The sequence below is a fragment of the Nerophis ophidion genome, linkage group LG18, assembly GCF_033978795.1.
Source record: "Nerophis ophidion isolate RoL-2023_Sa linkage group LG18, RoL_Noph_v1.0, whole genome shotgun sequence".
Lineage (NCBI taxonomy): Eukaryota > Metazoa > Chordata > Actinopteri > Syngnathiformes > Syngnathidae > Nerophis > Nerophis ophidion.
The window spans coordinates 49,692,543-49,707,184 of NC_084628.1; the positions used below are offsets into that span (position 1 = coordinate 49,692,543).

The 14,642-nt window shown below is 41.0% G+C and overlaps 1 protein-coding gene across 2 annotated transcripts; it reads left to right on the plus strand.

Annotated features, from left to right (window-relative positions):
• LOC133537304 (rRNA methyltransferase 3A, mitochondrial-like) lies at positions 1-14,642 on the plus strand. 2 transcript variants are annotated; one of them, XM_061878319.1, is made up of 4 exons: positions 1-632; positions 5,114-5,358; positions 5,425-5,586; positions 13,980-14,642. In XM_061878319.1, exons 1-4 carry the CDS (start codon positions 37-39, stop codon positions 14,546-14,548), a joined length of 1,572 nt encoding a protein of 523 aa, XP_061734303.1. In that variant the 5' UTR covers positions 1-36; the 3' UTR covers positions 14,549-14,642. The 2 variants fall into 2 exon arrangements, with proteins under 2 accessions (XP_061734303.1, XP_061734304.1); XM_061878320.1 differs by having other exon boundaries at positions 441-648.

Genomic DNA, 14,642 nt, shown 5'->3' on the forward strand with positions numbered 1-14,642 from the left:
CGACTTACTCCGAGCGAAGAAGACACAGATGGCAAAATGGCGATGTACATGAAATACACGAGTTGCCTTTCCTCCGTGGAGAGAGTTATGTTCCTCTCCGGGGCCAACAGCTTCAGTGTGGAATGTAAACGCTATGTTCGCGGGCTGAGACGGAGGCCCGTCAGCGTGATGTTTCCCACGGATACACACCTTACTGCTGCAGTCGCTAAGGACAAGAAGGACGGGACAACAAGTCGTGACGGAGGCGACTTGATGAAGAAGAGGAGCAACATCATGACAAAAGAGGGGAGTAACATGATGATGAAGAAGGGGAGTAACATCATGATGAAGAAGGGGAGTAACATGACCAAAGAGGGGAGTAACATCATGATGAAGAAGGGGAGTAACATGACCAAAGAGGGGAGTAACATCATGATGAAGAAGGGGAGTAACATGACCAAAGAGGGGAGTAACATCATGATGAAGAAGGGGAGTAACATGACAAAAGAGGGGAGTAACATCATGATGAAAGAGGGGAGTAACATCATGATGAAAGAGGGGAGTAACATCATGAAGACATCTCACCACGTGGCTGCTGCCAACATAGATGGCCATCCGTTCGAGAGGGCCTTACCTGGCGATAAACGTCTGGCGTGAGTATGAGTCAAGGTGACATCCTTTCTCTCAATCTGGAGACCAGTGTTTTTCAACCACTGTGCCGCGGCACACCGTGATATACAGTCCGGTGTGCCGTGGGAGATGATTTAATTTCACCTATTTGGGTTAAAAACCAGTAATTATAGTCTGCAAATGATGTGTTGTTGTTGAGTGTCGGTGCAGAGTAAGCGTGTAATACTCTTCCATATCAGTAGGTGGCAGCAGGTAGCTAATTGCTTTGTTGATGTCGGAAACAGCGGGAGGCAGTGTGCAGGTAAAAAGATGTCTAATGATTACAGTAAAAATAAACAAAAGGTGAGTGCCCCTAAGAAAAGGCACTGAAGCCTAGGGAAGGTTATGCAGATCCAAACTAAAACTGAACTGGCTACAAAGTAAACAAAAACAGAATGCTGGACGACAGCAAAGACTTACTGTGGAGCAAAAATGGCGTCCACAAAGTACATCCCAACATGACATGACAATCAACTATGTCCACACTAAGATGGATTATTAAAGAGTCTTGGTTGCTAAAACAAGTACTATATTTTCCACACTATAAGGCGCACCTAAAAACCTAACATTTTCTCAAAAGCTGACAGTGCGCCTTATAATCCAGGGCACCTTATATATGGACCAATATTGAGCCACAACAGGTCTCACAACTACGGTAAGCAGCCGCTGACTTCATTTCCCCCCTCAGGAGAAGAAGTGTGCGGTGCATGCTGGGATATATGACTGTGCCAGGCCCTGCTGTTTCATTTCCATTTGTGGGTTTATGTGTGGAGCCCAAAATGGCTCCTAATGAGAGACATGATTTCAGGAAAGCAGGAATTGTCACTGAACTGCTCGACAACAGCAGCGACACTGACTCCATTAACCACCTCTCCAAATACTGCAAAGTAATAATATATCAATAAGTCAACCTTGTTCAAAGGTTCATGTCACACAACACAAGACACAAAATAAACATGTAAAGCTCACTTTATGAAGTTATTCCTCATCCACCAATCCCTCTAATTCTTCTTCTTCAGTGTTGGAATCAAACATGACACAAGAGGTCTCACAACTACAGTAAGCAGCCGCCAACCTCATTGTCCCTGGTAGAAGAAGAAGTGTGCAGTGCATGCTGGGATATATGACAGCGGGAGGCGTGCAGAGTTCCAAGTGAAGATGATCAGTCACACAGTAGAAGACGGGAATAGAGCAGCAGCCAGAGAATCGAACATTAACAGCAGCGACACTGACTCCTTTAATGAGGACTTGGACGAGATGTTGGATGCCGTATTCGCCCGACTGTTTGATTCCGACACTGAAGAAGAAGAATTAGAGGGATTGGCGGATGAGGAATAAGTTCATAAAGTGATCTTTACATGTTTATTTTGTGTGTTGTGTTGTGTGACATGAACCTTGGAGCAACCTTGACTTATTGATATATTATTGCTTTGCACTATTTCCAGTGTTACTATATTGTGATTGCACTAACCTTTGATTTTACCTAACAGTATCAGACTCTTTTTTACCTGTTTATTGAATCGGGGAAAATAATAAAACAGCTGTTTGTTCATTTTGGGAGTGAACACTGGTTTGTAATCTATTCATAAAGTTGGACTGACCTATCTGACTGTTTTGTTGACATTCCCTTTAGTGCAGCGCCATCTAAAGGATGCATAATGTAACCCCAGCCTCTACTGTAGCGTCTATTGCAGGGGTCACCAACCTTTTTGAAAGCAAGAGCTACTTCTTGGGTACTGATTCATGCCAAGGGCTACCAGTTTGATACACACTTAAATAAATTGCCAGAAATAGCTAATCTGCTCAATTTACCTTCAATAAATAAATCTCTATATATATATGTATTAAAAAAATGGGTATTTCTTTCTGTCATTCCGTCGTACATTTTTTTTCCTTTTACAGAATTTTTTTTTGTAGAGAATAAATGATGAAAAAAAACACTTAGTTGAACGGTTTAAAAGAGGAGAAAACATGAAAAAAATGCAAATTAAATTTTGAAACATAGTTTATCTTCATTTCGACTCTTTAAAATTCAAAATTCAACGGAAAAAAATGAAGAGAAAAACCAGCTAATTTGAATGTTTTTGAAAAATTTTTAAAAAGAATTTATGGAACATCATTAGTCATTTTTCCTGATAAGATTAATTTCAGAATTTTGATGACATGTTTTAAATCGGTTAAAACCCAATCTGCACTTTGTTAGAATATATAACAAATTGGACCAAGCTATATTTCTAACAAAGACAAATCATTATTTCTTCTAGATTTTTGGGGAAGAAATATTGTAAAAGAAATTCTAAAGATTTTGAAATAAGATTTAAATTTGATTCTACAGATTTTGTAGGTTTGCAAGAATAGTTTTTTTTATTTATTTTAATCATAATAAGTTTGAAGAAATATTTCACAAATATTATTCGTCGAAAAAACAAGCTAAAATGAAGAATTAAATTAAAATGTATTTATTATTCTTTAAAATAAAAACATAAATTTACTTGAACATTGATTTAAATTGTCAGGAAAAAAGAGGAAGGAATTTAAAAGGTAAAAAAGTATATGTGTTTAAAAATCCTAAAATAATTTTTAAGGTTGTATTTTTTCTCTAAAATTGTCTTTCTGAAAGTTATAAGAAGCAAAGTAAAAAAATAAATGAATTTATTTAAACAAGTGAAGACCAAGTCTTTAAAATATTCTATTTGAGTTTTGTCTCTCTTCGAATTAAAAATGTCAAGCAAAGCGAGACCAGCTTGCTAGTAAATAAATACAATTTAAAAAATAGAGGCAGCTCACTGGTAAGTGCTGCTATTTGAACTGTTTTTAGAACAGGCCAGCGGGCCACTCATCTGGTCCTTACGGGCGACCTGGTGCCCGCCTTGGTGACCCCTGCTCTATTCTATGCGCCTTATAGTGCGGAAGATACGGTAGATGCGGGACATATGGCTCAAAGGAAGACATGAAACTGCCAAAGGAAAATACCAAAAAAGAGAAAAAGTAACTGCTGCCTTAGTGCACTCCAGTGGTTCGTGTTTTCAGAGCTCTCAAAACACATCGACGTGAACAGGTGGAGACCGTTCACACTGTAAGACCAACTATGTGTCTTCCTTGTGTCCTGGAGTCTTGCCTAGTCGGGCGAAGCAGAGCGAGTGTGAGAGATAATAGACCCAGATGTCAACTACATGTCCAGCACAAACTCTGGAGGACAAATTGTAAAAAGGCTAGCGCCCTTTGAGCCACACACAGACTTATGTCGCCTTACACAGAGTTGCTGTTATCATCATCACATGTATGCTGCTTTATTACTATTTTCAAAGCTTAGTGTGAAGAAGATGGGTTTTTGACAAGAAAGTTGGCCTATTTCTGGAGGTATAAAATGCAAATGGTTGGGCAACAAAATCAAAATCAGCCAATAAGTGGCTGCAGAGCAGTGTTTTTAAACCACTGTGCCGCGTGTGCTATTGCCAGCTGTGCCGTGGAAAATTATGCAACTTCACATAATTGGTCCAAAAAATATTTTTTGCAAATCAATAATTATAATGTGCTGTTGCTAAGTGGCTGTGTAGCGCTCAGCAGGGTAGCCACGTAATACTCCATGTCAGTAGGTGGCAGCAGGTAGTTAATTACTTTGTAAAGGTCGGTATGTGTGGGGTGAGACCAGGATGGTTTGTTGTGATCCCGATATGGAAGGCAGGGTGCAGGTAAAAAGGTATGTCATGCTTATACCATAAATGAACAAAAGGGACAGGGAAAGGAAAAGGCAATGGCTATGCAAAAACAAAAGTAAAACAGATCAGGCTACAAAGTAAACAAAAACAGAATGCTGGACGACAGCAAAAACTTACAGCGCCCACAAAGTACATGACATGACAATCAACCATGTCCACACAAAGAAGGATAGCGACAATGTAAATAGCCTCGCTTGCTAAAACAGAGCAGGTTTGCGGAATAGCACTCAAAGGAAGACATGAAACTGCTACAGGAAAAGACCAACAGAACAAGAAGGGCCACCAAAATAAAAGCGCAAGACAAGAACTAAAGCACTACACACAGGAAAACACCAACAAACTCAGAATAAGGCACGACGACCTTGTGGAGTTACATTTTTTTATGTCTCCTGCTGGTGGATTTTTGAATGAAAATGTGCCTTACCTCAAAAAAGGTTGAAAAAGTGTGGTGTAGCATAAACTGCAAGGTCATACCAGAGACTTTCCAAATTGGAGCCATTACCTCCCTGCTGGGCACTCAGTATCAAGGCTTGGAATTGGGGGTTAAATCACCAAAAATGATTCTCAGGCGTGGCCACAGTTGCTGCTCACTGCTCCCCTCACCTCCCAGGGGGTGGTCAAGGGTGATGGGTCAAATGCAGAGAATCATTTCACCAAACCTAATGTGTGTGTGTGTGTGAGACTATCATTGCTACTTTAACTTTATTTCAAGTCAGAACATAACCTCCCGTGTTCTCCTCTTTCAGGACGCTGGTGAGCATCGCTCGTTCCAGAACGTTCCGGGAGAAACAGGGTAAGATCCTGCTGGAGGGGCGGCGTTTGATCCGCGATGCCTTGAATTCCGGCGCCGTTCCTCAGACGGTCTTCTTCAGCACCGCCGAACGTCTGCGGGAGCTCCCCTTGGACAAGCTGAGCAGGGCCTCGCTGGTCAAAGTCCAGTTTGAAGAAATCAAGCTGTGGTCTGACATGGTGGCCCCCCAAGGAGTCATAGGTAATGTTCTCACAGCTCAGCTCTATCTTTATCTAGCTCTTCTGCTCACTCACTTGTATTATGCAGCAATATTTTCCCGCCCTGACGCATCACGGCTGCACTTCGCTGAGCGCGCACATTCCGTGCCTCTGTCGCTCATCTGTGACCAGGTGCGTAACCCTGGCAACCTGGGCACCATGCTGAGATGTGCTGCTGCTGCCGGCTGCCACAGTGTCCTGCTCACTAAAGGTGGGACTGTCAGCCCTTCAAGTCCACTCACCATTTGCATGTTGGCAAAATGAATGCTAGCAGCATCAGTATAGAACTTCTTGTCTAACTTGTCGTCCTACAATACATATTGTAGATATTCTCCCCTAAAACACAATAACTTGCAACATTTTCACATTGCAGCGCCGATTTAATTTCACATTTTATTTCTGCTGGGAATGTCTTGTAGCCGACTGAGCAATAAGTATTTAGCTTGAATGTTTTAGGGAGGTCTTTATTGTCACTGCACGAGTACAACCAAACTTTGTTTTTAGCACAAAGCCGTTGAAGATGAGACAAACAAACAGTGTTCAGGGCTACACAATAGTAACGCTTCCCATAAAAGATGGGAAAAAGGTAAACACTGGGGGAAATTACAATCCAGACTGGGCTTCTAAGGGGGTCCTAAGGGGGCCCAGTCTGGAGTGGGGAAAAAAAAAAACTTCATAGCAAAGCACATATATACATATTACAACATACATCTCCAGACTTGCAACAGAGGGGGGTGGGGGGGTTGGGGCCATGGAGGCGGGCTGCAGCTCTTGAGGTGTCCATCACGCAACATAGTACGCATGCGAGGAAAATGCGCAGGTCATAGTCACCTCCAGTGTTGCTTTGTATGCAAGCTCTTACAGTTGTGATCAAAATGATTCAACCCCCACACAATTTTGGTGTTTTAGCAAGTTGGACATTTATTCCCTATTTTGTTTCTAGTCATATCAAATAAAGATGTGTCAAATAGACAAATGCAACTTGAATTACAACATTATATTTTGTAACATACCAAACATTGTCATTTCTCTTAATATCTCATTGACAAAATTATTCAACCCCTTGAAGATCATAACTCTTAAGAACAGAATTTGAATAAGGTCTTTTCAATCAGGTGTTGAAAACACCTGTAGATGTGATTAGAACCATAACGAGCAACAATTAAACTGATTGAAAAAGACTGTGACGCTCAGCTTCTTGTAGATGGTCAATGGTGTATTTGCAACATGGTGAAGTCCAGGGAGTGGTCAAAGAAGTCAAGAGAGGAGGTCATTTCTCTTCATAAGAAAGGATATGGATATAAGAAAATAGCAAAGACATTACACATTCCAAGAGACACAGTTGGGAGCATCATTGGCAAGTTTAAAGCTAAAGGCACAGTGGAAACACTACCTGGGCGTGGTAGAAAGAAGATGCTGTGTGCAACTGCTGTCCGGTATTTGAAGCGTACAGTGGTGAAAAACCCCCGTGTAACAGCTGAGGAACTACAACAGGACATTGCAGAGGGGGGAACGCAGGTTTCGTCTCAGACAATAAGGCGCACACTACGAGATGAAGGCCTCCATGCCAGAACTCCCAGGCGCACCCCACTTCTGACTACCAGGCACAAGAAAAATACACTCCAGTATGCCAAAAATCATCTGGACAAACCCCAAAGGTTTTGGGAAACTGTTCTATGGAGTGATGAGACAAAACTGGAACTCTTCGGGCCTATGAATCAAGGTTATGTCTGGAGGAGAAAAAATGAAGCTTACAAAGAGAAGAACACCTTGGCTACTGTTAAGCATGGTGGGGGTCAATCATGCTCTGAGGCTGTTTCTCTGCCTCAGGTAGCGGGAATCTCCAGCGCGTTCCAGGCATTATGAATACTATTTCCTAGCAGGATATATTAGCTGCAAATGTCATGAAGTCAGTGAGGAAGCTGAGGCTTGGGAGACGTTGGACCTTCCAACAGGACAAGGGTCCCAAGCATACCTCCAAATCAACATCAGTGTGGTTGCAGAAGAAGGGCTGGAAGACTCTGGAGTGGCCAGACCTAAATCCTCTAGAAAAGCTGTGGTGGGACTTGAAGAAGGCAGTTGCAGCACACAAGCCCAAGAATATGAATGAACTGGAGGCCTTTGCCCAAGAGGAATGGGCTCAAATACCTGGAGATGCTTGCAAGAAGCTTATGTATCACCTTTGAAGGATGTCATTACTGTTCTACTAAGTACTAAAGATGCATGGAACTAGGGGCTTGAATCATTTTCTCAATGAGATATTAAGAAAAATGTCCTTTTTTACTATTTTGTAAAATACAATGTTACAATTGAAGTTGCATTTGTCTATTTGACACATCTTTATTTGATATGACTATAAAAAAAATAGGAAATAAATGTCCAACTTGCTAAAACACCAAAATTGTGTGGGGGTTGAATAATTTTGATCACAACTGTAAATGGAACAATATCCAGTGTTGTGCTATTTCAGTGAAGTGTAATCCAGTGTGACTTGTAGTCAATCACAGCTGAGACATCATACATACTTGTAGTCAATCACAGCTGAGACATCATACATACTTGTAGTCAATCACAGCTGAGACATCATACATACTTGTAGTCAATCACAGCTGAGACATCATACATACTTGTAGTCAATCACAGCTGAGACATCATACATACTTGTAGTCAATCACAGCTGAGACATCATACATACTTGTAGTCAATCACAGCTGAGACATCATACATACTTGTAGTCAATCACAGCTCAGACATCATACATACTTGTAGTCAATCACAGCTCAGACATCATACATACTTGTAGTCAATCACAGCTCAGACATCATACATACTTGTAGTCAATCACAGCTGAGACATCATACATACTTGTAGTCAATCACAGCTGAGACATCATACATACTTGTAGTCAATCACAGCTCAGACATCATACATACTTGTAGTCAATCACAGCTGAGACATCATACATACTTGTAGTCAATCACAGCTGAGACATCATACATACTTGTAGTCAATCACAGCTGAGACATCATACATACTTGTAGTCAATCACAGCTCAGACATCATACATACTTGTAGTCAATCACAGCTCAGACATCATACATACTTGTAGTCAATCACAGCTCAGACATCATACATACTTGTAGTCAATCACAGCTGAGACATCATACATACTTGTAGTCAATCACAGCTCAGACATCATACATACTTGTAGTCAATCACAGCTGAGACATCATACATACTTGTAGTCAATCACAGCTGAGACATCATACATACTTGTAGTCAATCACAGCTGAGACATCATACATACTTGTAGTCAATCACAGCTGAGACATCATACATACTTGTAGTCAATCACAGCTGAGACATCATACATACTTGTAGTCAATCACAGCTGAGACATCATACATACTTGTAGTCAATCACAGCTGAGACATCATACATACTTGTAGTCAATCACAGCTCAGACATCATACATACTTGTAGTCAATCACAGCTGAGACATCATACATACTTGTAGTCAATCACAGCTGAGACATCATACATACTTGTAGTCAATCACAGCTGAGACATCATACATACTTGTAGTCAATCACAGCTCAGACATCATACATACTTGTAGTCAATCACAGCTCAGACATCATACATACTTGTAGTCAATCACAGCTCAGACATCATACATACTTGTAGTCAATCACAGCTGAGACATCATACATACTTGTAGTCAATCACAGCTCAGACATCATACATACTTGTAGTCAATCACAGCTGAGACATCATACATACTTGTAGTCAATCACAGCTGAGACATCATACATACTTGTAGTCAATCACAGCTGAGACATCATACATACTTGTAGTCAATCACAGCTGAGACATCATACATACTTGTAGTCAATCACAGCTGAGACATCATACATACTTGTAGTCAATCACAGCTGAGACATCATACATACTTGTAGTCAATCACAGCTGAGACATCATACATACTTGTAGTCAATCACAGCTGAGACATCATACATACTTGTAGTCAATCACAGCTCAGACATCATACATACTTGTAGTCAATCACAGCTCAGACATCATACATACTTGTAGTCAATCACAGCTGAGACATCATACATACTTGTAGTCAATCACAGCTGAGACATCATACATACTTGTAGTCAATCACAGCTCAGACATCATACATACTTGTAGTCAATCACAGCTGAGACATCATACATACTTGTAGTCAATCACAGCTCAGACATCATACATACTTGTAGTCAATCACAGCTGAGACATCATACATACTTGTAGTCAATCACAGCTGAGACATCATACATACTTGTAGTCAATCACAGCTGAGACATCATACATACTTGTAGTCAATCACAGCTGAGACATCATACATACTTGTAGTCAATCACAGCTCAGACATCATACATACTTGTAGTCAATCACAGCTCAGACATCATACATACTTGTAGTCAATCACAGCTGAGACATCATACATACTTGTAGTCAATCACAGCTGAGACATCATACATACTTGTAGTCAATCACAGCTCAGACATCATACATACTTGTAGTCAATCACAGCTGAGACATCATACATACTTGTAGTCAATCACAGCTCAGACATCATACATACTTGTAGTCAATCACAGCTGAGACATCATACATACTTGTAGTCAATCACAGCTCAGACATCATACATACTTGTAGTCAATCACAGCTGAGACATCATACATACTTGTAGTCAATCACAGCTGAGACATCATACATACTTGTAGTCAATCACAGCTGAGACATCATACATACTTGTAGTCAATCACAGCTGAGACATCATACATACTTGTAGTCAATCACAGCTGAGACATTATACATACTTGTAGTCAATCACAGCTCAGACATCATACATACTTGTAGTCAATCACAGCTGAGACATCATACATACTTGTAGTCAATCACAGCTCAGACATCATACATACTTGTAGTCAATCACAGCTGAGACATCATACATACTTGTAGTCAATCACAGCTGAGACATCATACATACTTGTAGTCAATCACAGCTGAGACATCATACATACTTGTAGTCAATCACAGCTCAGACATCATACATACTTGTAGTCAATCACAGCTGAGACATCATACATACTTGTAGTCAATCACAGCTCAGACATCATACATACTTGTAGTCAATCACAGCTGAGACATCATACATACTTGTAGTCAATCACAGCTGAGACATCATACATACTTGTAGTCAATCACAGCTGAGACATCATACATACTTGTAGTCAATCACAGCTGAGACATCATACATACTTGTAGTCAATCACAGCTGAGACATCATACATACTTGTAGTCAATCACAGCTGAGACATCATACATACTTGTAGTCAATCACAGCTCAGACATCATACATACTTGTAGTCAATCACAGCTCAGACATCATACATACTTGTAGTCAATCACAGCTGAGACATCATACATACTTGTAGTCAATCACAGCTGAGACATCATACATACTTGTAGTCAATCACAGCTCAGACATCATACATACTTGTAGTCAATCACAGCTGAGACATCATACATACTTGTAGTCAATCACAGCTGAGACATCATACATACTTGTAGTCAATCACAGCTGAGACATCATACATACTTGTAGTCAATCACAGCTGAGACATCATACATACTTGTAGTCAATCACAGCTGAGACATCATACATACTTGTAGTCAATCACAGCTCAGACATCATACATACTTGTAGTCAATCACAGCTCAGACATCATACATACTTGTAGTCAATCACAGCTGAGACATCATACATACTTGTAGTCAATCACAGCTGAGACATCATACATACTTGTAGTCAATCACAGCTCAGACATCATACATACTTGTAGTCAATCACAGCTGAGACATCATACATACTTGTAGTCAATCACAGCTGAGACATCATACATACTTGTAGTCAATCACAGCTGAGACATCATACATACTTGTAGTCAATCACAGCTGAGACATCATACATACTTGTAGTCAATCACAGCTGAGACATCATACATACTTGTAGTCAATCACAGCTCAGACATCATACATACTTGTAGTCAATCACAGCTCAGACATCATACATACTTGTAGTCAATCACAGCTGAGACATCATACATACTTGTAGTCAATCACAGCTGAGACATCATACATACTTGTAGTCAATCACAGCTCAGACATCATACATACTTGTAGTCAATCACAGCTGAGACATCATACATACTTGTAGTCAATCACAGCTGAGACATCATACATACTTGTAGTCAATCACAGCAGAGACATCATACATACTTGTAGTCAATCACAGCTGAGACATCATACATACTTGTAGTCAATCACAGCTCAGACATCATACATACTTGTAGTCAATCACAGCTGAGACATCATACATACTTGTAGTCAATCACAGCTCAGACATCATACATACTTGTAGTCAATCACAGCTGAGACATCATACATACTTGTAGTCAATCACAGCTCAGACATCATACATACTTGTAGTCAATCACAGCTGAGACATCATACATACTTGTAGTCAATCACAGCTCAGACATCATACATACTTGTAGTCAATCACAGCTGAGACATCATACATCCATCACATCTTTATTACACACCTAAACTATGTGATCAACAACATTTGACATCAATCAAACTAGGGATGTAAATATCTGGTCAGGACACTCCTCACTCTTTTACCTTCACTGTGCATTCCTTTTTGCTGACTTGATACACTCTGGACCTAGACGTTGAGTCGGTGACATACATGGCGGACAATAACTGATACAGTCTGCTTTGCCAGTCCAAATGCATTCCATGTTTTCCTCGATAGGTAATACAGTGCACATACTACCTTTTTTTAAATCACATCCACAGGAGCTTGCATTCTCGTTGACTCTCCTTCAGTAAATGTTTTTGAGAAGTGTTGTATCCCAAATAGCTGCAATGGCTTTCTGTTAAGGTATTCATGTGGGATTTCCACCAGAGTTACGGAACCGCTTTATCATGAAGCTGGTGGTGCGCGTTCTTTCTGGCGTCACTTCCTGGCCAAACTCAGTTTTTAAAGGATCGACGAGTCCATACAGAGCAAAGAGCCGCAGATTCAAGAAATACACGGCGCACTTACCCGTGTAACAATTATCCGAGGAGGGGAACCTTAAAGGGGAACATTATCACAATTTCAGAAGGATTAAAACCAATAAAAATCAGTTCCCAGTGGCCTATTTTATTTTTCGAAGTTTTTTTCAAAATTTTACCCATCATGGAATATCCTGAAAAAATGCTTTAAAGTGCCTGATTTTCGCCATCTTTAAATCCACCGTCCATTTTCCTGTGACGTCATTTGGTGATGCCAACATGGCGGATAGCACAGCAAGATATAGCGACATTAACTCGGATTCAGACTCGGATTTCAGCGGCTTAAGCGATTCAACAGATTACGCATGTATTGAAACGGATGGTTGGAGTATGGAGGCAGATAGCGAAAACAAAATTAAAGAAGAAACTGAAGCTATTCGGCGATCGCCTTCTAACCAACGATTGAGTGTCGCAGGATATCCATACTTCTCTGTGTCATGTCTGTCTTAGCATCGCCGGTAAAATGTGCCGGAGCAACTTAAATACGTCGATTGGTAAGTGTTTGTTTGGTATTAAATGTGGGTGGAGTGAAAGGCTGGATGCAAATATAGCTACAAATGTACATACAGCTAGCCTAAATAGCATGTTAGCATCGATTAGCTTGCAGTCATATGTCTGATTAGCACATAAGTCAATAACATCAACAAAACTCACCTTTGTGATTTTGTTGACTTTATCGTTGGAAATGCATCTGCTTTGAGTGTCGCAGGGTATCCATACATCTCTGGGCCATGTCTGTCGTAGCATCGCCGGTAAAATGTCTAGATGAGGGACTTTCAGATCTTTTGACACTGGAGCAACTTAAATCCGTTGATTGGTAAGTGTTTGTTTGGCATTAAATGTGGGTGGAGGGAAAGGCTGGATGCAAATATATCTACAAATGAGGCATAACAATGCAATATGTACATTCAGCTAGCCTAAATAGCATGTGCCGTGCTAATCGATGCACACTCTATGTAAATCAACTTGAATCCATCCCTGATGGTGTTGTTACACCTCCGACAACACACCCACCAGGCATGATGTCTCCAAGGTACGGAAAACAGTCGAAAAAACAGAAAATAACAGAGCTGATTTGACTGGATGTTTGTAATGTGTTTGAGAAAATGGTGGATTGACTACCTAGGTGACATCACAAGAGCCAATAATAGAAAGGCGTTTAATTCGCCAAAATTCACCCATTTAGAGTTCGGAAATCGGTTAAAAAATAAATGGTCTTTTTTCTGCACCATCAAGGTATATATTGACACTTACATAGGTCTGCTGATAATGTTCCCCTTTGTATGATAGTTTAGTGTGGCTGAATAATTATTCCTTTGAGGGTTTATCCGGCTTAGTGGAGACATGGCCTTAATCTTTGCTGGACGGGTCCAAAAAGCGAGGTGATGGTGGGCTCCTCACCAAGTAGTATGTTGTCACCAACAGGCTGTGTGGATGTCTGGGAGCCTAAAGTCCTGCGAGCTGCGATGGGCGCCCACTTCCATCTGCCCATTCATCCCAGTTTGAGTTGGGAGGAAGTTGAGGATCATCTGCCCAGAGAGGTCACCGTGCATGTGGCCGACAGCACCAGCCAACCTCTTCAGAACAACCATCAGGAACCTGCGTCTCACGCACCTTGCAAACCTGGCGACTTGGGCTGGGTGAGTGTCAGGTCTGGCCGTCATCAGACACAAGTTGAGGAAGATGAGGGTGAGGATGAGGATGAGGATGAGGGGCTTTCAGTGGACACCAGGCTGTACCACCAACACTGGGCCCAGAGTCCCACAGCACTGGTAGTGGGAGGAGAGACTGAAGGTCTAAGCAGTGCAGCCCTCCAGGTGGCGCAAAAGACCAAAGGCCACAGGCTTTGTATTCCCATGGTTCCTGAAGTGGACAGTTTGAACTCAGCCATGGCTGCTAGTATCCTGCTGTTTGAGGGCAGGAAGCAACTCTTACAAGCAATGCAAACTTCTACCAAGAATTGGTCAGCAAAAGCTGGTGGTCAGCTTTCTTGATATTTAACACCATTGTTGTCTGAAAACTACACTTCTCTTTGCAGCTGAAAATTATTTTGTTTTTGGTGATTAATTCAATAAATATTATTTTCAA